The sequence below is a fragment of the Galeopterus variegatus genome, unplaced genomic scaffold (assembly GCF_000696425.1).
Source record: "Galeopterus variegatus unplaced genomic scaffold, G_variegatus-3.0.2 Scaffold96, whole genome shotgun sequence".
Taxonomy (NCBI): Eukaryota; Metazoa; Chordata; class Mammalia; order Dermoptera; family Cynocephalidae; genus Galeopterus; species Galeopterus variegatus.
The window spans coordinates 768,147-792,143 of record NW_007726207.1 but is presented as its reverse complement, the minus strand read 5'-3'; the positions used below and the strand labels follow the sequence as shown (position 1 = coordinate 792,143).

The 23,997-nt window shown below is 36.1% G+C and overlaps 1 protein-coding gene across 1 annotated transcript in view; it reads right to left on the bottom strand.

The window, feature by feature from the left end:
• The window catches only part of MCM9 (minichromosome maintenance complex component 9), a 104,462-nt gene that overhangs the window by 32,758 nt on the left and 47,707 nt on the right, over window positions 1-23,997 (bottom strand). Inside the window, exon 7 of the mRNA XM_008583236.1 lies at window positions 2,779-2,953. Within this exon, the coding sequence (XP_008581458.1) occupies window positions 2,779-2,953 (175 nt within the window). The remainder of the gene's footprint in view (window positions 1-2,778; window positions 2,954-23,997) is intronic.

Genomic DNA, 23,997 nt, shown 5'->3' with positions numbered 1-23,997 from the left:
AAAAAAGGAAAAAAAAAAAAAAAAAAAAAAAAAAAGGAGAAGGCACCAGGAACTGTCTCTCTCTGCTCCACCATTTTCTACCATGTGAGATTCCCTGCATTACTGTAAAGCCACCATCAGAGTAGGCCCTAGACTTTGGACTTCCCAGCCTCTGAAACTATAGGCAATAAATTTTGTTTTTCTTATAAATTACCCAGTTCCATGTATTCTGTTATAAGCAACAGAAACAGACTAATACAATGGCTTTTTCTTCTTACCCTTCTCCCAGAAGCAGTGCCCTTTTGCCTGGCTCCTGGGGGAAGAATGGAGGATTTTCTAACCTCCTCCAGAACCAGAAAGGTTTTTTGCTTCTACCCTTTCCTCAGAGGCCATGGGGAAGAGGAAGTTTGCTGCCCTGACCCCAGTGATTTAAAAGTTTTTGCTCCATATGAGAGATGTGTCTGGGGAAACAGGCAGTGTTTCATGCCTATACCCCAGCAGCAATCACCTCTTCATACATACATGATTGATGGAGGGCGGGGAGGGCAGCGTCTCTCCAGTCTTCTGCCCTGCCTTATTTTTCTTGTGAACATTTGGTGGAGATCAGTAGAGAAGAACTTACAAGAGAATGAGAACTCCCCTTGTGTTTGGAGCTCTCAGTTATTCTAAACTTATAAGCTAGCACACACTTGGACTTTAGGGAATTTTAAAGATTTTAACTATTTCTTCTTATTTGCTTCTGTGGCAACCACCTCTTCCTTCATGCTCTGTCAAAGATGAAACAAACAGTTTGTGTGCTTCAACTCTCCTTGAAGGGACTTGTTATACTTTGGAATTAAGTTCCCTTGGTCACCTTGTAACCTCAGCTCTCTGATAAATTCAAGGAAATTTACAATTTTTGTGGGCTATATTTTTCATGTTAGGATGAGAGTGGCATGTTCTGACAACTTTCTACATACTAAGTTGAAGAACCTAGGCTTATACTTTGTAAGTCTTTACTTTTTCATTTCACTCTTTTAGTAATTCATTTTTATTGTATTTTATAAAAATATGGCTATGGCTCTGTGATGAATTGAAAAAAAAAAAGAAATAAACAACAACAAAAACAAAACTGGTCCTTCGCCACAGTGTGGAAAGCACTGCTCCAGTGCATAAAGTAATTATAGTTATGACGAGATTATATCCAACCTCTTGGTGTCATAACTGACAGCAGTGCACTGATTTTGGAACTTATGACATACTTATAGACAGCACAAAAGGTTCACACTAATTCAAACTTAGCAAGGAGTAAGGCAGTAGAGGTGATTAATAAAGGATTTTCACTTCCAAAGATTTGTTCTGTAGCCCATCGTAGCGCACTGCTAATTTTCTCCCTTTCTAAAACAGATTCGTAGAATTTGTCTCAATTTTTTCCTGATGTAAGGATTATTTAGGAATCTTGCAAAATGTCCCAGATTACTTTTGGAAAGGCATATCAAAATAAGCCATAGATTCTATGAACTACGAAACATGTTAATTAAATGGAGACAGTATGAGAAGAGAAAGTAAACTTTGAAGACACTCAATAAACTATACCTCTAATTTCCCCTGCTAAAGAATTTAGAAGCAATAATTATTTCGAAGTAGGTTCTCTCAACACTTTTATTATGAACTTATCACTTTGCCGCTATTTTTGTCTATCTTTCTCAATAAAATAGAGACTACCTCATAGACAATGTTCTAGTCTTCGTACTTCTCAGTGTCTAGCACTGTGCTAGCAGATTCTTCATGAATATATAGAGTGAAATCTGATAATGTTCTACCTGTTCTTTCTTGTATCCTTTTCCTGTGTGCTATATCCTGCTTTCCCACTCTCCCCAACCCCTCACTCCTCATTACTTTTTTACTAAGTATATATAAATAGATCTTATAGGATCTATATATACCACCAGTGTCTGCCTGGCTCACTACTGTTTGAAGACACTGTGGGCAGCCCTATCTGCCTGCTCAGTTGGTTTCACATGCATAATAGTAGCATTAGGGCTGGGATAGTTCTGGCCCTGTCATTTGCTGGGATGACTTGGCAGCCTGTTTGGTGGCCAGCCTTTGTAGCCAGGTAAGTTTCCCATAACTAACTCAGGGCCTGGTGAGTGGATTTCTGTCTGAACCTGGCTTATTTTTCCTCTCTATTGGTCATGTGTCATCAGGGACTCACATACCTCAATCCAGAGTCTCCTTGAGTCACAACAGGCACTTCATCTCATGCTAACATGTACTATTATTTATTATTTAGCTTTCCATATGCTGCAATCAACCTCCCATTATAATGTATAAGGAGAATCCCATTGAAAGGAAAAGCTATGATTTTTTTCTTTTTGAATCTTTTAAAATTCTTAATACAGTAATATGCCCAGAGTACATTTACAATATTTATTAAAAAACAGAATGAGTTGAATCCTTCACTGAAAGCTCTTCATAAATCCTCTCCATTAGTAAAGTCGACCTACATTTATACTTAACTTCTCCCTTTCTTTTTTTCAATAACACATTTTTATTTCCTCATACACCTCTATGGTCTGATAAAAAATACTATAATGTGTGTCTGAAAGGCTGATAACTAAGCATTCCTGAGAACACAAAGCATACCTTGCAGTTCACCAAAGTTCACATTTTCCCCTAATCATACAAAGGGTCTTCGAAAAGTTCATGGGAAGATTCATATTATCTTTTAATACCAGTTTTCCATGAACCTTTTGAAGTACCTTCGTTTGTTTAATAATCTCACTCTTTCCATTCATTTTAAAGAAAAGAAACTCTTACCCGGCCTTAGCAACACTTATGGTTTGTTGCTCCATTGCTTCATGGATACTGGTTCTATCATGCTCTTTGAGGCTATTAAACTCATCAATACAGCAAAGGCCCGCATCTGCAAGTACTAATGCCCCAGCCTCCAAATTCCATTCTCCTGAGTCTTTTACAGCAGTTACCGTCAGACCTAAGGAAACAAGGAAGCTGTCAGCTTTTATTTTCAAAAGCATATATTATACCTATAAAGGTAAAGAAATATCCACATTTTAAATAGAAGGGCATAAAGTAAAGGCTTTTTAAAAAATTTTTTATTTTATTTTATCAATATACAATGTGGTTGATTATTGTGGCCCATTACCAAATCCTCCCTCCCAACAACCTCATATCTGTTCATTTGTCATAACAACTTCAAGGAACTCTGATTGTTGTGTCTTCTTCCCTACCCCGTGCCCCTCCCCCCATTAATTGTGTATATATTTATTTATTTTTAGCTCCTAGAAATAAGTGAGAACATGTGGTATTTCTCTTTCTGTGCCTGACTCATTTCATTTAATATAATTTTCGGAATACTACTCTGCTATAAAAAAGAATGAAATACTGCCATTTGCAACAACATGGATGGACCTAAAGTAAAGGCTTTTATTTGCAGTTTACCAAGAATGAATGATATGAGGACAATTACTTCAGGTATCCAGTTACTAGGAGGTGTCAAAATCTCCTATATTCTAAAATCTAAGATGTGTTATCCAGTATTCTGTGGCAAACAGAAGTCCCCAAATTTGTTTCTCCTTGTAGGTGCCCTGACTAAGTACTAAACTTTTGAAAGGAGCAAATAGATATCTAGAGACCTAAGAGTTTCTGTACAAAAAATGATCCAATAATAGGAAGAGTACTTATTACAGGCCAATGATGGAAATGAAAAGTTTACTCCTAGTCACAGTATGAGGGAGGGGATTTTCTTCATATGTCTTGTTGATTTTTTTTTTTTGTCCTTTTTGAGACCGGCCGCACCGTGCTCAGACAGTGAGCACTGTGAGCACACCAGTCATCCCTATATAGGATCTGAACCCGTGGCGGGAGCACTGCTGCGCTCCCAGCGCCGCACTCTCCCGAGTGCGCCACGGGCTCGGCCCTGTCTTGTTGATTTTGATTTGTCCTTTATACCAGTCAATAAAGCAGAGTGGTCAAAAACAAAGGCTTTGGAGTCAACTAGACTTGATTTGAATCCTGGATCAATTCTGGCTGTTGAATTGTAGGAGCAAATTTCCTAATATATATATATAGGCCTAAATTTATCTGTAAAAGGGGACAATAGAAAATATCTGTATAAATAAATTAATAAAGAAGTAGATAAATAAATAGGTTTATCTGTAAAAGGGGACAACAATAGAAAATAAAGATTCTTGGGTATTTAAATAAAAAATAACTAAAGCTCCTTAAAAGGTATATGACACATAATGAGTGCTTGTAATAACATCTGTTGATAAAAATTGATAAACCTCTGGTCAGACTGACCAAGAGAACAAAAAAAAGTGAGGAAACAAGTTATAAATATCAAATGAAAGAGGGGACATAGTTATAGTCTCTACAATGAACTAATAGTAAGGAAAGACTACGAACCACTCTACGCCATAAGTTTGATAAGATAGATGAAATGGTCTTAGATTTAATGAAGCCAGCATTATCATGATACTAAACCAGATAAAGACATATTAAAACTATAGGCCAGTATCCCTCATAAACAAAGAAGCAAAAATCCTCAACAGAATACAAGCAAATCAAATCCAACAATACATAAAAGGACAACACATTGTAACCAAGTAGAATGCAAGGCTAATTCCTAATTCAACATTCAAAAATTAATCAGTGTAACTCACCATATCAGTAAACTAAGAAAAAAAAAGCACGATCACCTTGATAGACATGGAAAAAAACATTTCACAAATCTCAACACTCATTAAGGATAAAACTCAAAAAATTAGGAATAGAAGAGAATTTCCTCCCTTAACTGCTCCGCAACATCATAGAATGTAAAAAAAAAAAAAAAAAAAAAAAAAAAAAACTATTAATAAATTAATTAATTAAAAAAGGGGAACTTCCACTACTTGTAAAGGATATTAACAAAAATCCTACAGCTAACATACTTAATGATAAAAAACTAAATGCTTCCCCCTCCCCCACCCCCAAGATCGAAAAATGCAAGGAGATTTCTGCTCTTATCACTCTTTTTAAAAAATCATACTAGAGGTTCTAGCCAGTGAAATAAAGCAAGAAAAATAAATGACATACAGATTGAAAAAGAAATAAAACTGTTTATTTTTTTTTTATTTTTATTTATTTTTTTAAAGATGACCGGTAAGGGGATCTCAACCCTTGGCTTGGTGTTGTCAGCACCACGCTCAGCCAGTGAGCAAACCGGCCATCCCTATATAGGATCCGAACCCGTGGCCTTGGTGTTATCAGCACCGCACTCTACCAAGTGAGCCACAGGCCGGCCCTAAAACTGTTTAAATTTGCAAACAATATGATTCTGAAGAAAATTCCAAATAATCTACTAAAAAGCGACTAGAACTAACAAGCGAGTGTGGCAAGGTTTCAGGAGACAAGCCAATACACAAACATCAATATTTTTCCTATAGATGAGAAATGAACAATTATAAATTGCAATTGAAAAATGATACAATTTATAATAGTACCTGAAAATACAAAATATCTGGGTATAAATCTTATAAAATATATGTAAGATCTGTATACAAAAAACTACAAAACACTGATTAAAAAAATCAAAGACAATCAAATCGAGAGTTTTTTTCCATGTTCATGGAATAAACTAAAAAACTCAAAATTTTCAAAATGTCAATTTTTCTCAAAATGTTCCACAGTTAAATGCAATTCCAAACAAAATCCCTGTATGATTTTTTTTTTAATTTCAAGGGCCGAACCCATGGCTCACTTGGAAGAGTGTGGCGCTGGAAGCGCCAAGGCCGCAGGTTCGGATCCTATATAGGGATGGCCAGTGCACTCACTGGCTGAGCGCGGTGCGGGTGACACGACGCCAAGGGTTGCGATCCCCTTACCAGTCACACACACACAAAAAAGCTGAACAAATGGAAAAGTCAATATCTCTTTTCAGATCCATCAGAGAAGTGAGGTCACAGGACAAACCATTGCCCCCAAATTAGAAACAGGCAGACACAGAGAATTACCACTTACCTGAGCAGAAACTCATGAGCACAAATCTTTGTGGAAACCACTGCCTGAGAAGGAAAACCAGAATAGTAACTGGTGAACTCCTGCAGGCTCAGAGTGGACAAGTCTGAGAGTTAAAAATTCAAGGAGGACCTACTCATAGAGGAACCCCCACATTTTAGTGAGTTTACCTCCAGCTGTACCAGTGACTCACACTGAATATCAGAGAAAAATTCCCTCTTGCTTCTGGCAAGGGAAGGGAAAAAAAAATCATTTGAAAATACATCAGAACTCTTGTCCCTAAGAGAAACTATTTTACCAGAGCTACCTTACCTGGGGAAGGGAAATACCCAACTCCAACTCCCTCTACCTTCCCACATGGGGAAAAGGAAACAGCCAACACCAACCTCTTCCAACCATCCTGTATCACACAAGGGGTGAAAACAGAAAAAATTTAGAAGCACTTGTAAAGTTAACAGCCAGGGACACAAGCTCACTAAAAGACTGAGACCTAATCATAGTACTGTAGAATGCTTTCCTTCCCTCCACATCTTACCAGCACAATACTAAAAACCAGTTTACTGCAATTTCTTTTCTCCAGTACATTATACCCATCTTTCAACAAAAATACTAAAAGCCAAAAAATACAGCTTAAAGAGACATAACAAGCATGAGAAACAGACCTAGATGTGGCAGGGATGTTGAAATTATCAAACTATGAATTTAAAACAACTATGATTAATATGCTAAGGGCTCTAATAGAAAAAGTAGACAACATGCAACATTATAATGTAAGTAGAGAAACGGAAATTCTAAAAAAGAATTTTAAAAAAGCTTGACATTAAATACACTCTAACAAAAATGAAGAATGTCTTTGATGTGTCCATAAGTAGAATGGACATGGCTGAGGAAAGAATCTTTGAGCTAGAGGATATATCAACAGAAATTTTCAAAATTGAAAAACAAAGAGGAAAAAAGTCTGAAGAAAAAAGAACACAGAATATCCAAGAACTATGAGACAACTACAAAAGGTGTGACATATATGTAACAAGATTACCAGAAGGACAATAAAGAGAGGAAGGAACAAAGCAACACTTGAAGCAACCTTATAGAAAATTTCCTCAAAATAATGTCAGACAATAAATTACAGATCCAGGGTGCTTAGAGAACACCCAGCAGGATAAATGTCCAAAATGCCTTCACCTAGGCATATTACATTCAAACTTCAGAAAATCAAAAATAAAGAAAAAATCTTGAGAAAAAACTAGAAGAAAAACAGCTCACCTATAGGGGAGCAAAAATAAGAATTATATCCAACTTCTCAGAAACTATCCAAGCAAGAAGATAGTGAAGTTAAAGTGTTAAAAGAGAAAAGTCCTATCAACCTAGAATTCTGCACCTGCAAAATTATCCTTCAAAGACTTTCTTGGACAAACAAAAATTACAGAAATTTGTTACCAATGGACTTGCCTTGCAAGAAATGTTAAAAGGTCTTCAGAGAGAAGGAAAATAATACAGGTCAGATTTACATACAGAAAAGAAGAATATTAGAGAATTAATAAGTAAAGGTAAAATTAAAATTCTATTTTTCTTATTCTTAATTGACCTAACAGATAAGTTTGTCCAAAATAATAATAGCAATGTATTCGATTATGTATGCTTATGTATGTATACAGGCTAAATTATGTTCAGGTGTAAGTAAAATGAATGACAACAATGACACAAGGGAAGAGAGTAAGGAATTAGGATTATTTTGTTATTATACGGTATTTGCACTACCTGTGAAGCAGTGCAGGGTTATTTGAACATGGATAAGATATAAACATATACTCAAACACTAGAGAAATCACTAAAAAAGTAAAAAAAGAAATATATCTGATATCCTAAGAAAGGAGAGAAAATGAATCATATAAAATGCTCATCTAAAATCACAAAAGGCAGAAAAAGTGTGGAAGACAAAAACGGGAACAAAGAACACAGGCAACAAATTAAAACAATAACAAGTATGGTACATATTAATCCAGCTATATCAATAATCACTTTAAATATCAATGGTCTAAACACACCAATTAAAAGACAGAAATTGTATGAACATATTAAAAAATAAGACCCAAGTATAAGTTGTCTACAATAAACCCACTTTGAATATAAAGACACATACAGATTAAAAATAAAAAGGTGAAGAAAGATATACCATATTAACACTAATAAAAAGCAAGAGTAGCTATATTAATTTCAGAAAGAGCAGACTTCAGAGCAAGGGAAGTTATCAAGGATAAAGAGGGGCATTACATAATGATAAAGGGGCCAATACCCCAAGTAGACCTAACAATCCCTAACGTGTATGCGCTTAACAACAGTCAAAATATGTGAGGCAGGGGCAGGCCCGGTGGCGCACTGGATAAGTGCGCCGCTTGGGAAGCGCAGTGGCGCTCCCGCCCGAGGGTTCGGATCCCACATACAGACCGGTTCCCGCTCACTGGCTGAGTGAGGCGCGGGAGTGACACCGAGGGTTGCAATCCCGTTGCCGGTCCCCGGTCCGGTACGGGGGCAACACTGAGGGTTGCGATCCATTGCCGGACACGGAAAAAGACAAAAAAAAAAAATATGTGAGGCAAAAACTGATAGACTTGTAAGGATAAATAGATGAATCCTCTATTATAGTTGGAGACTTTATTACTCTTCTATGAGAAATAAATAGATCCAGCAAGCAGTAAATCAGTAAGGACATAATTGAACTCAACAGCACTTAATCAGTTAGATGTAACAGACATCTACAGACAACTCATCCAAAATAGCAGTTACATATTCTTCTCAAGCTCACATGGAACACTCATCACGATAGACTATATTTTGGACCATAAAACATATCTTAACAAATTTTAAGAAACAGGAATCATACAATGTCTGCTCTCAGATCACAAAGGAATTAAACTAGAAATCAATAATGGAAAGATAGTGGGAAAAATCCCCAAATATTTGAAAATTAAGCAAAACATTTCTAAATAGCAGCACTGGTTCAAAAAAGAAATCTCGAAAGAAATTTTAAAAATGTTTTCAACTAAATGAAAATGAAAACACAACTTATCAAAAGACATGGGATACAAAGAAAGCAATACTAAGAGGGACGTTTATGCCACTGAATGCATATATTAGAAAAAAGAAAGATACAAAATCAATAATCTAAGCTTCCACCTTCAGAAACAAAAGAAACAGGCCAAATTAAACCCAAAGTAAGCAGGATAAAAATTAGAACAAAAATCAATAAAACTGAAAAGTGGAAATCAATAGAGAAAATCGACAAAACCAAAACCTGGTTCTAGGAAAAGATCAATAAAATTGATACATCTCTGGCTGGGATAACTAAGAAAAAAAGAGAAAAACACCCACAAAATTGATATGTACTGATTCTTTAAAAGACACAATCTGCCAAAACTCACACAAGGAGAAACAGACAATCTGAATAGGGCTAAATCTACTAATGATATTGAATCAATAATTCATAATCTTCTAAAAAGAAAGTACCAGGAACAGATGGGTTCACTGGTGAATTTTACCAAACATTTAAGAAAGAAATTATATGAATTCTCTACCATCTTTTCCAGAAGAGAGAGGCAAAGGGAATACTTCCTATCTCATTGTATGAGACCAGCATTACCATAACACCAAAACCAGGCAAAGACATAACAAGAAAACTATAGGCCAATATCCCTCATAAACAAAGATGCCAAAATCCTCAACAAAATATTAGCAAATCAAGTCCAACAATGCATAACAAGAATTGTACACCATGACTAAGTGGGATTTATCCTTGGTATGCAAGGCTGGTTCAACAGTCAAAAATCAATTAATATAACCCATCACATTAACACTCTAATGAAGAAAAAAAATAACATGATCATATCAATAGATGCAGAAAAAGCATCTGACAAAATTCAACAGCCATTCACAATAAAAACCCTCAGTAAACTAGTAACAGAGAGGAATGTCCTCAACTGTATAAAGAACATTTACAAAAAATCTTTAGGTAATATCATAGTTAATGGTCGGAAACTTGAAATTTTCCCAAAAAGATCAGGAACAAGGTAAGGATGTCCCCTCTCACCACTGATTTTCAATACTGTACTGGAAGTCCTAGCTAATACAATAAAACAAGAAAAGGAAATAAAAGGTATACATATTGAAAAGGAAGAAATAATACTGTCTTTGTTCACTGATAACATGATCATCTAAGCAGAATATCTGAAAGAACTAGCCAAACAACTCCTGGAACAAATAAGTGATTTTTTTCTCTCTTTCTAATAAGTGATGATAGCAAGGTTGTAGATTAACATGAAAAAGTCAATCACTTTTCCATATATCAGGATTGACCGAGTTGAATTTGAAATTAAAAACACATTACTATTTACATTAGCATCCCAAAATATGAATACATAATAATAAATCAAACAAAATATGTACATGATTTATACAAGGAAAACTACAAAACTCTGATCAAAGATACCAACAAGAAACCAAATAAATGGAAAGATATTCTATGTTCATGGATAAGAAGACCTAATATCACGATGTCAGTTCTTCCCAACTTGATCCATAGGTGCAACACAATCCCAATCAAAATCTCAGTAAATTACTTTGTGGATATCGACAAACTGATTCTAAAGTCTATATGAAGAAACAAAATACCCAGAACAGCCAACTAAACATTGAAAGAGAACAACAAAGTAGGAGGACTGACACAATTCAAATTCAAGACTTACTACAAAGATACAGTAGTCATGACAGTATGGTATTGGTGAAAGAACAGACAAATAGATCAATGAAACAGAATAAAAAGCCCAGAAATAGACCAACGTAAGTATAGTCAACTGATCTTTAATGAAGGATCAAAGCCAATACTAGAGCAAAGAGAGTCTTTTCAACAAGTGATACTGGAAAAACTGGACATCCACATGCAAAAGAACTAATCTGCACACAGATCTTATACCTTTCACAAATATTAACTCAAAATGGACCATAGACCTAAATGTAAAACACAAAACTATAAAACTCCCAGAAGATAACAGCAGAAAATCCAAACAACCTTGGGTATGGTGATGACTTTTTAAATACACCACCAAAGGCATAATCCATGAAAGAATTAATAAGCTGTACTTCATTAAAATTAAAAACTACTACTCTGTGAATGACAATGTCAAGGGAATGAGAAGACAAGCCACAAACTGGAAGAAAATATTTGCAAAAGACCATCTGATAAGGGAGTTGTATCCAAAGTATATAAATATTAAAACTCAACAATAAGAAAATGAACAACTCAATTAAGAAATGGGTAAAAGACCTGAACATAAACCTCACTGAAGAAGATATACACAGGACAAATAAGCACACGAAAGGATGGTCATCATGTCATTAGCAAACTGCAAATTAAAATAACAATGAGATGTCATTATGCATCTATGAGAACGGCTGAAATTTAAAGCACTGGCAATACCAAGTGATGATAAAATGTGGACCAACAGAAACTCTCATTCATTGCTTCTGGGAATGCAAAATAGTACAGCTACTTTGGAAGATGATTTGGCAGCTTCTCACAGAAGTAAATATATTCTTAAGATACAATCCAGCAATCGCGCTCCTTGGTATTTACCCAAAGGAGTTGAAAACTGATGTCCACACAAAAACCTGCAGGTGAATGTTTATAGCAACTTTATTCATAATTGTCAAAACTTGGAAGCAACCAACTTGTCCTTCAGTAGCTGAATGGATAAATAAACTGTAATACATCAGAAAAGAGAATATCATTCATTGCTAAAAAGTGAGCTATAGAGCCACGAAAAGATAAAAGTCATATTACAAAGTAAAAGAAGCCAATCTAAAAAGACTACATGCTATATGATTTCAACTATTTGACATTCTTGAAAAGGCACCTCCAGTCAATGCATACTTATATGTACCTTTTAAAAGAAGTACAGCTGTTAGAGAAGGTTCTTACACATGAAAAATATTTTGCCCTTTGCAGGATAAAATTGAGATTGTTCAGTTAAGTGCTTGGCAATTTTGGCAGACAAATTACCAAAGGATAACAACAGCACTCATCTTTCTATGGTTTGTATCCTAAGATAATACTCAGTGGATCAATGTGTGGAACTTATTGTATAAACATTACATTTTCTCCATGAGGACATGGAACCAGTGGCCCATTCTACAAAGGTTCCTTAAAAAAAACTAAAAGGGGAACACTGGCACCAGAGGTTAATAGCAAACCAGGAATAAGAACTGCACTTCAAACAACTGAAGTTAAAATCATCATTGCAGGGGTTCCACTTCTGGAATGGCAGTGTGAGGAGCTCCATGGACATGCTCCTCAGTGGAGCAAACATAATTGATGAAAATTATTTTTTAAAACCCAGCCTTTTATAGTCTCTGTAAATTGTCCCAAGGACAAGGAAATGAAGAAACATTTATTCAAGAAAACCTAAAACTTAGTAAGAACAGTGACAGTCTACAACACTTAAACCAAGACCTGCTGCATTCCTCTCCCTTCTCCCCAGCTTAGCTGGATGGAAAATTCACTCCAGGTGAATGTGATCAAGAAGAGAGCTCCCTGGGCTGGCCTGGTGGCGCACTCGGTAGAGTGCAGCGCTTGGGAATATGGCGGCGCTCCCGCCAAGGGTTCGGATCCCATATAGAGACCAGTCCACTCGCTGGTTGAGCGTGGTGCGGGTGCGACACCAAGGGTTGCGATCCCGTTGCCGGTCGCGGTGCAGGCGTGACACTGAGGGTTGCGATCCCGTTACCGGTCACGAAAAAAAGACAAAAAGGGAAAAAAAAAAAAAAGAAGAAGAGAGCTCCCTATTATCTCAGCTCTTCATCAAGAGATAAGATATCTCAACAGGAGGGACAAACAGCATTTCTTATCCCCTCAAATTCTGAGAAGCTAAATTCCTGGTGAGTATAGCTAAGAGGTCGCAGACCTTCCTTCCTCCATCCAATCCCAACCCACAGAGCAGAGAGTCTATCCCAGGTGTGACAGGCCAAAAATACTGCGTGTCCCAACTACCATCCATCCTCACTCACCGGGGTAAGGTTCTATACCCGGAAAGGCAAAGCTGATAAAAGCAGAGACTACCACTCCCACCTAGCACCTGGAACCATGGCTCACAGCGTTTGACAAGAGGAGAGCAGTCCACAAAAACAGAACTCTGAAAGTCTCCCCAGAGAAACCGACTTTATTTGGAAGAAAGTGCAAGAAATTTCAAGCCTAATGGAGATTTTGGGGCCAAGTAATGAAAAGAAGGCTGGTAGCTATATGGTAGTAATGAACTAAGCCATAAGCCAACTAGTTTACCATAGAGAACCAGCAATAGAGATAGCTAAGCTAAAAAGAGCCCTCCTGGGGTCAGAACAAACCTCAAATACTGGACTCAAAAACTACCCCTGCCCAAATTTAGTTGGACCAGACTGTGGAGCAATCTATGCCCTAGGGCACTATAAAAACAATAGAATAACCAATAAATAGTGGAGCCTAAGAGCTGAGCGTGATAGGGCAGACAACTTAACAGAGAGATCAAGGAAAGAGACAAAGAAAGCCTTGCTAAAACGATTATCAGTCTAAGGGTGACTATTTGCATGCAAAATACTGTTTCATCTGAGGAATAACATCACAGACTTCACACTGTGAGGAGACACAGACTTCATTAAAATAATCTAACCAAGTTATTAAATAAATAAAAAAGGCAAACAACAAAAACAACCCTGGAGAGGGAGGTGGGGATCAATATAAAGAACTGAGACAATAAATTAATTAAAATATCCAGTTTTTAACAAGATATGTTAGGACATACAAAGAATCAGGAAAAAGTGGTCCACATATAGGGAGAAAAAGTAGACAACAGAAACTGCCTGTGAGAGGGCCCAGAAGTCAGATTTAATAGGCAAAAACTTCAAAGTAGCCATTATAAATATGTTCAAAGAACTTAAAAACAAGGAAGGCACGATGTCTCATCAAACAGATAATGTCAATAAAGTGATTAATATAATAAAAAAGAACCGAATGGAAATTCTTCATTTGAAACATAAAATATCTGAAATAAAAAATTCACTAGATGGCTCAATAGCATATCTGAACTAGACGAAAAAACAGTCAAACTTCAAGAAAGATTGGTAGAAATTATGTAGTCTGAAAAACAGAGGGAAAACACATGACAAAAAATGAGCAGAGCCTCAGAGAAATGTCACACACCATTAATCTGACCAATATACTTACAATGGAAATACCAGAAGGAGAGGCGGTAAAGAGAGGAGCAGAAAAAAATGTTAGAAAAAATAATGTCTGAAAACTCCCTATAAATTTAATGAAAAATACTGGTCTACACATCCAAGAAGCTCAACAAACTCCAAGTAGAATAAATGTAAAGAAATCCCAAAATCATAGTAAAAATGCTAAAAAAACAAAGATAATGAGAAAAATGTAAAAGCAGAAAGAGAAAAACAACTCTTTACTTGTAAAGAAGCCCCAGTAAAAGCTGACTTCTCAGCAAAAACAGTGGAAGCCAGAGGCAGTAGATGACATATTCAAAGAGCTGAAAGAAAAAAAAAAACCTGTCAATGAAAAATTCTATACTCAGCAAAACTATCTTTCAAAACTGAAGGCAAAATAAAGACATTTCCAGATAAACAAAAACTGGGAACATCAGTAGCTAGTAGATCTGCTTCAAAAGAATTACTAAAGGAAATTCTTCAGGCAGAAAGCAAATCACCTCACATGGTAATTCAAACACAGAAGAAAAAAAGAGTGAGCACGGTCAAAGATAACTATGTAATTAGAAAAAAAAAAGGCATTTTTCTTCCCTAAACTGATTTAAAAATCAATTGTATAAAACGATATGCATATAATTGTATCATTGGGCCTATAACATATTGAAATGTAATATATTTGGCAATAACAGCCAAAAGAAACATAGGTGGGAGGAAAATTATATTGGATTAAGGAAATAACTCCAGATGGCAACTCAAATCCCCCAAAACAAATAAACAGAACCAGAAATAGTAATAAGAAAGTTAATATAACAAACTTTATATATACATGCTTGCTCTTCTTTCTTTTCTCAGCTTCTTTAAAAGGCATAAAATTACATAAAACAATAATTTTAACAATGTATTGTTGTGTTTGCAACATATATAGATGGAATATGTATAACAATTATAGCATCAAAAGAGGAAATGGCATAGAACTGTAGAGGAATAATATTTCTGTATCTCACTGGAATGAACTATATATCTGCAGTAGATTCTGATAAGTGAGCCCTATAGCAACCAAGAAAATAACCAAAAAAAAAAAAGAAAAATCATTAAAGAAATAAAAAATGCTACACTAGAAAATATTCATTTAATGCAAAGAGAAGCAGTAAAGAAAGAATAAAAAAAGACTTGAGACATAAAAAGCAAAAAGTAAAATGACAGGCATAAATCCAACCATATCAATGGTGTTCAACATGAATAGATCCAATCAAAAGGTATAGACTAACAGAATATATTTTAAAAGAAAGAAGATCCAACTGTATGCTGTCTGTAAGAGTCACTTCAGAGTCAAAGAAGCAAATGGGTTAAAAGTAAAAAGAAAGAAAAGATACATATGTAAACAACAACAAGAAAGTTGGAGTATCTATACTAATATCAGTTGAAACAGATTTTAAAATGAAAAAAATATTACTAGAGACAGAGAGGGGCTTATTACAATGACAAAAGCATCAATCCAATCAGAAGATACAACCAGATAGAAGATCAACAGACATACAAGACTTAAACAATACTATAAACCAACTATACCCACATCTATAGAACACTCCACCCAACAATAGCAGAATATACATTCTTCTCAATTGCCCATGGAACATTCTTCAGGTTAGACCAAAAGATGGGTTAATTAAAATAAGCCTCAAGAAAAGCAAAAGGTTTGAAATCATACAAAATATGTTGTCCAATGGCAGTGGAGTTAAATTAGAAATCAATAACAATGAAATTTGGATAATTCATAAATATGTGAAAATTAAACAACACACTTCTAAATCATCATTGGGTCAAATAGGAAATCCGAAAAGAAATTAAAAAATACTTTGAGATGAAAGAAAATGAAGACAAAATATACTACATGTAGAAATGCAGGCCATACTGACTCCATCTTCAGGTCCCTCCAACTTTACTATGCCCCCCCCACCTCATTCCCCTTAATAAACTCTTTACTAGAAAGTTATCCATTAATCTGAAGCAAGACAAGCATAGTTAAGACAATGACTGAAAAATTAAGCTAATTTAAGATAAAGATCAAAGCTTTCCCATTGGCCCAGGTAGTACTCTTGAGATCAATGCTCACTGGTCACAAGACTTTTAATACATTATAGTCATAAGACATCCAAAGGTTGACCACATCAACATACTGTAGACACACTACCTTTCATCTCTAAGTTCCTTTATTAACCCCTACTTCCCTCCAAATGGTGCAGGGAGCAGCTGCACAAATATCTGGATCACTACCTGCCCACACTTCCTGTATATAAATTACCCATTAATAAACTCTTTGTTAAACTATGTGGAGTTGCCTGCTTCATTTTTTGGTCTCAATGTGACTTCTCAGTTCAGAGATAATTTCGTCTTGTCTCCACCTTCAGACAGCACAACTAAAGGATGCAGATAAAGCAGTACTTAGAAAATAGCTTATAGCAGTAAATGAATATATTATAAGAAAGATTTCAAAAATCAGTAATCTAATGCTTCTACCTTACGACGATGGAAAAAAAGAACAAACTAAACCCAAAGCAAGCAGAAGGAAGGAAAAAATAAATATTAGAGCAGAAACTGATGAACTAGAGAATAGAAAACAATAGAGAAAATTAATGAATCCAAAAGTTGACAAGCCTTAGCTAGACTGACCAAGCAAAGAAGAAAGAATCAAATTACTAGTCAGGAATCAAGGACAGGACATTATTGCTGACTTTACAGAAGTAAAAAGGATTTTAAGGGAACACTATGAATAACTGCATGCCAACTAATTAGATAATTTAGACAAAACTGACAAATTCCTAGAAAGACACCAACTACTGAAACTGACTCAAGAAGAAAAAGTAATAGAACTGAACAGACCTATAACGAGAGAATGAATTAATAATCAAAAAACTATAGCTTCACCACAGATAGCTTCACTGGTGAATTCTACCAAACATTTAAAGAATCAAATGCCAATTTTTTGTAAACTCTTCTTTAGAGAGAGAAAAGAGGAAGGACCACTTTCTAACTCATTCTGTATGTCCATACACTTACAAAGAAGAATTCAAAATATAATTAAGAAAATATTTCTATTTACAATAGCATCAAGAAGAATAATATACTTGGGAATAAATTTAACAAAAGAAGTATAAGACTTAGACTCTGAAAACTACAAAACATGTTGAAAGAAATTAAAGACAACCTAAGTAAATGAAAAGACATCTCATGTTTACGGATTGGAAGACAATATCATTAAGATGGCAACACTCGCCAAAAGGATCTACACATTCAACGCAATCCCTATCAAAATCCCAAGTGTCTTCTTTGCAAAATTGACAAGGTGATCTTAAAATGCATACTGAAATTCAATGGATCCCAAATAGCCAATCTGGAAAAAGAAGAACAAAGTTGAAAGATTTACACTTCCTGATTTCAAAATTTGAAATCTTGTGATCTTGGATTAGGTAATGTTTTTTGATAAATGACATCAAAAGTACAAGCTAAAAAAGACAATATATATAAAATGGGCTTAATCAAAATTAAATGCTATTGTGTGACAAAGAACACCAAGAAAATTAAAAGATAACCCACAGAATGGGAGAAAATTTTTGCAAAACATATACTTGATAAGAGACTTATATTTAAAATATATAAAGAATTTTTACAACTCAATAATAAGAAGACAAATAACTAAATTAAAAAATGGGCAATCTCAATAGACACTTCTTTACAGAAGAAATGCAAATGGTCAATAAGTAAATTAATGGTGCTTAACATCTTTAGACATCAGGGAAATGCAAATTAAAACCATAATGAGATACTACTTCACACATCAACATGGCTATACTCAAAAAGACATACTAACAAGTGTTGGTGTAGATGTGGAGAAACTGGAACACTCACACATTGGTGATGGGAATGTAATAGAGTGTAGCTACTTTGGAAAACAGTCTGGTAGCTCCTCAAAAGGAGTTACCATATATGACCTAGCAATTCCACTTCTAAGGATAAACCCAGAGAAATGAAAACATGTTCTCCACAAAAATCTGTACACAAATGTTCATAGCAGCACTATTCATCACCAAAAAGCAGAAATATTCTAAATGTCCATCAACTGATGAATGGATAAATAAAATGTGGTATATTCATATAGTGAAATACTACTGGGTAATAAGAAAGGGATGAAGTATCGATACATGCCATAACATGGATGAAACATCAAAAACATTATGCTTGAAAGATGCTGGTCATGAAAAAACACATATGGTATGACTCCTTTTCCTTCCCTATCCTGTCTAGTTTTTGACTTGTTCTAAATGACCATGCATATAAGGCCTCTACTCTCACAAAGTGCACTTGCCTAGCTTCTCTATCAAGCATGACTCCATATAATGTCATTTGTCTCTACAGTAACCAACTAGAAAAGCTGCTATGCTTAGGCTTTGTCCAGCCTAGAGATATTTTAAAGACTTGAGCACTCTCTCTACTGATCACTACTTTTTTCCTGATATCAAGTAAATAAGAGAGCTTCTGATGAATAGGAGAGGTAGACAGAAAGAAAAGGAGGGAATATAAAACATGGAGGAAGATGGACTGCAAGTGGAGACTGAGTTCAAGAACAAAGTGAGTTTAGAAAGAGCCAGATTTATAAGAGGACTGAGAAGACATGGTAAAAAGAAAAAAAGAAAAAGAAAAAACTAGATATGAGAAACAGAAAATAATTATTGGGCATTTCCATTCATATTCTTCTTCTGGTCAAAAACAATATAATGATATTAATACCAACAAATTATCACCAATAAACTTAATTATGCTGCTTCAGAAAGCTGACTGATGTCATTTATAGCTATCTAAAATATGTTTAACAGTATAGTCCAGCTATGGATAGGGACCAAATAGTTTCTATCTTTGACAAATTTGTAATCTAATGGTGGGTAGCAATAAACACAAAATAGCGAAACTTTGATTAATGAGGTGGAGCAGAGAATGGGAAGGGAGTACACTTTCCATAACAACATAGAAACCCTTATAAAAAGTATAAGGATACAATTCCAGGATTTGTAGCTCCATCTTCCCTCACCTCTGGACCATCTTCCCTCACCTCTGGACCATCTTCCCTCACCTCTGGACCATCCTGGACCAGACAGGAGGCTTAATGTCTGTAGTGCCTCCGTGGGAAGACTCCCTCAGCTTTGCCTTGGCTGGATCCTCCTGTCATTCCCAGTATGTACTTGGGCAACCTCATTAACGGAGCTTTGTTCCACAGGGAGTTCATTAATCAGACCATTACTACAGTGTCTGCCAGCTTGTGGGTTCTTCCAGGACATGGTATCAAATCTATTTTTCTACACATAAAGGCCACTTTAAATTTTACCTGATGCGGCAGAGAGAGAGTAGATGGATACTAGGTCAGCAATTAGAGGAGTAGGTTTCTGAGCACCAGTATCCTCATTTGTTATATGAGATAATACCTTACGCTCTTACCATACCGGAATATTGTGTGGCTCAAAACATAAGTTATTTAAAAGTTCTTTACAGATGGTAAAGAAAACATCTTTTCTTTTTGCTATTTTAATGTAACTGGTTAAAGCTGCATCTAACACTTTGTATTCTCTATCACACTTATTTAATTACAGTTATCTTTCTCTTGGACCAAAAGGTCATTGTTTTATCTCTGAATATTTCACAGAGGCTAGCACAAAAATTTCAAATAATAAATGCTCTCTAGGGCCGGCCCCATGGCTCACTAGGGAGAGTGCAGCACTGGTAGTGTGGAGGCTGCAGGTTTGGATCCTATATAGGGATGGCCAATGAGCTCACTGGCTGAGCGTGGTGCAGACAACACTGTGCCAAGGGTTGTGATCCCCTTACCAGTCAAAATGAAATAAAATAAAATAAAATAAAATAAAATAAAATAAAATAAAATAAAATAAAATAAAATAAAATAAAATAAAATAAAATAAAATAAAATAAAATAAAATCTCTCTGAATATAGGTAATGAGTTATTACTATTAAAATAATTACTGTAGAATATATTCCATTTAGAAATGTCTATAAATACACCAAATGTCTACATTCTACATTTATACAAAAACCTTTATTTAGCACTATCATGAAATTTTGACATCCATATTAAAACAAGCCCTACATGAGAGACTTTTTTTTAAAAGACAAAGACAATAATCCAAATGATTCTTCAAAGACAATTCAACACAGTGATAATGTAATTACCAAAGGTGGCAGGCAATCTAGGATTTGAACAAAGGAAGAGGTTAGTACTTTCATTCCTAAGATAACGTTTGCAGTAGGCAGGGACCAAGACTCAATTCAATTCACAGTTCTAATACATTTTAATTTAACTCAATTTAATTCCAGAACATTTTAATTCATTCTTGCATCATGTTTTATATGTGACCTTAATTTAACTTCAAGTTTCAGATTCTTAGAAGTCTTTGGTAGATGAGCCTTAGGTCCACGGAAGCAAGCTGCATCTTGTCTCTTCAGAATTGAAGCTGTATGCCCAATGGTAGACACTTCCTCTGAAAAATGTCTACAGCACACCATTCCACACTACACTGGCAAGGCTAAATGACCACCTCATTTTAAATCAAGGTGTTGGGAAAATAGAATGATTTAATCAGGCCCCCTTACCTTAGGTCCAGTTGGGGGTGGTACAGCACATTCTTTGTAAATAAGGTGTGGGTGGAGTTAGTGCACATGTACAGCGCTGTGACCTAGCTGCCATTTTACTGCCTCAGGTGTCCACCCTGCGTGGCCATGTTCTCCAACCTATGTCTCCAAGGACCTTTCTGGCCGATTACCTAGCTCATAGACCTGTGGGTGAGGGGTCTGGTGATCCAGCCTGGTGTGTGAAGGGTCTGGGGACCCAGCCTGGCATGTGAAGGGTTTGTGGCCCAGTCCAGACAATGGGCCTGAGGGGTCTGTGAGCTCCAGACCCAGCCCTAGCTTGACATGAGGAAAGCCTCAATAACTAACATTTGGATTAAATAAGCATAGATTCTCCAATAAGCTTAATTTTGAGGAAAAAAAGTGTTATAGCTGTATTACTTTGTTAGGGCTGCCATAACAACATACCACAAACAGTGTGGCTTAAACTATAGAAATTTATTTTCTCACAGTTCTGGAGGCTAGAAGTCCAAGACCAAGTTGTCAGCAGGTTTGATTTCTTCTGAGACTTCTCTCCTTGGCTTGCAAATGGCTGTCTTCTTGATGTGTCTTCACATGGTCTTTCCTGTGTGCGTGCATGCCACTGGTGTTTCTTTGTATGTCTAGATTTCTCCTTCTTATGAGGACACCAGTCAGATTGGATTAAGGCCCACTCTAACAATCTCATTGAACTTAATTACCTTTTTAGAGACCCTGTCTCCAAATACAGTCACATTCTGAGGTACCAGAGGTTAGCACTTCAACATATGAATTTTGAGGAAAGAATAATTCAAGCTGTAACAATAATTAACTAGGTTCCTTTACTTCTGCCCTAGGAATAGCTTAGACTTTGTTCATTTTAGAGCCCAATCTCTCTCAGCTATCCTTCCTCCAAGTAATCTGTAGAGAGAAGCAGTTTGAGGATTACATTCCATGTAGCCCTCCAAGCATTATGTGGGCCCCCATGAGTACTTAATAAATGAAGACATTCACAGTAACCCATCCGTTGCAATATGTTTAGCTGTCTGAGAGTCACCAGTTGTTCAGCAACAGGTCCTATAGACTGCGTCTGAAATCAAAGAGATGATTTTATTTATTTATTTTTTTCCTACAGCATACCAGTTAATTTAGAAATATGCCAGGGCACATCTGAGGAAACCTTTTGGTTTTTTCTGTAAGATACTGTCAATGGTGAGGATAGTATTGCAGAGAGTGCTCAAAGGCCTTTTAATATTTTTGATGACCACTAATAAAAGAATTAAGATAGGAGACGCAGTATCAGTGGCCTAGAACTAATTTTTGCAACTTCTAATGAGCTATTAGAACGTTGATTTTTTTTTCTTAAGTCCTGTTGTACATAACATGTTAAAAAAAAAGATTTCCTTCAAGAAAATAAGCCAAACTAGCAGTATCCAAGTAGATCTTCTCAGTCTTTGATGCCACAAATCCACAAAAAATGAATTTTATGAGACTGGTCGTGTTATGGCACACCTACAGTCAGACTGCAAAGTGAGCTTTATTTTAACAAGCATATAATGTCATTTTTTATAAAACAAGTGAATTGGAATCTCCTCTTAAAAGTGCCTGCAATAATCAGACAATTACATATATCAATTGCATAAATCAATGTCATAGAGTCATGTTTTAATCTTCAAATGGTCATTTTATCATACATATCCAGTGTGTCTTACAGCAATTTCCACTTTATCTCAGCTAGTGTTGGGACCACCACTAATATCAGTAGGAGTGAAGAGTATATTGTTTATCATGCAATGTAATCTGTATCCATCAGCACAGTATGACTTTCATACTCCAATGAACATAAACAACCGAGCTTGAAGAAACCTATTCTGGTAGGTCCTATTTGACGGTTCAGTCATTGACAATAAAATGGGACTCTGCCATCCCCACGCTAACTGATTTTCCTAAATGTGGGGAGGCCCGATATTACCTGTCCCACATTAACTTTCAAAACACCATCTCATCAAAAGCAGCCTACTTAATTATTAAGAATGCCCAAAGAAAGACAAACCAAAATTCTGGATACTATACTAAGAGAAACCTCTTCCAGCATAGATGAAACTTGCATAATTTTCTCTGTGAATTTAATTAGTCAAGTTTGGTAGTTTCATTCACAACACTCAAGGGAAAAAATGATGGTTTATGAATAGCAGGTAATAAAACAAACCTTTATACAACTCTTACTTATTAAATAGAAACAATTTAACTTCACGAAGGTGTTAAAAACTCTTCCTTTCCCCACAATGGCAGTCAAGCAGCATAAACAAATCGATATTTCCTCAATTCAGACCTGAACTGTCGACAGGCAAGCAAAGGTTCCTTAGAATTTGTTTGTTGTGCCAAATATGTTTCTATACTAACGACTTAGGTCATAAATTTTTTAAAGGTCAAAACGTCTTGGTATGCCTCTGGGTTCTCTCTTCTTCCCTTCTACTATATTTGTTGCCCTTTTGGTCTTCTGACATTTCCATTTTATCCTTTTCTGTTCCTGCTATGCTTCACAAACAGCAGAAACCTGGGGCGTAACTGATCACATCCTTGGTAATTTCTCATTCTAGGACTTTCCAGATCTGGGATAGGAGGAAGACGACCCATGTGCAGCCCAAAGAATACCTATTTGGATTATCCAAGCAAAGTATGTCGAAGAATCATCTCCTCACCCTTCATTTTGTGTCTATAACTAACGGCGCTGTTGCACCCAAACGTAGACAGTGGCCAAAAACTAGATTTCCAAAATGGCTTTGCTCCTTCGAGCTGACATCGGTCTTTAAAATACAATTTATTTTCTCTGCAACCAACACTTCTACCTACTACTGTATTACCCGATACACAGTCAGCTGAACCCAACCTAGTGCAGACAACAGTCTCTGCTAAATTCGGCACAGCAGGCAGAGCCGTTGCCCTAACGTAAAAAGAACGTTAAAATTAAAAAAAAAAAAAAAAAAACCAAACAAAAGAACCCACAAAACGCAAACCCGAGGGGCGGGCTTCTCCCAGGATCGCGCCCTGCCGCCTAGGCCACGCCCCTTCCCTGGCCACGCCCCCGTCGCGGCCACGCCCGACGTGAGGCGCGGGAGGCGCCGGGCCGGGGG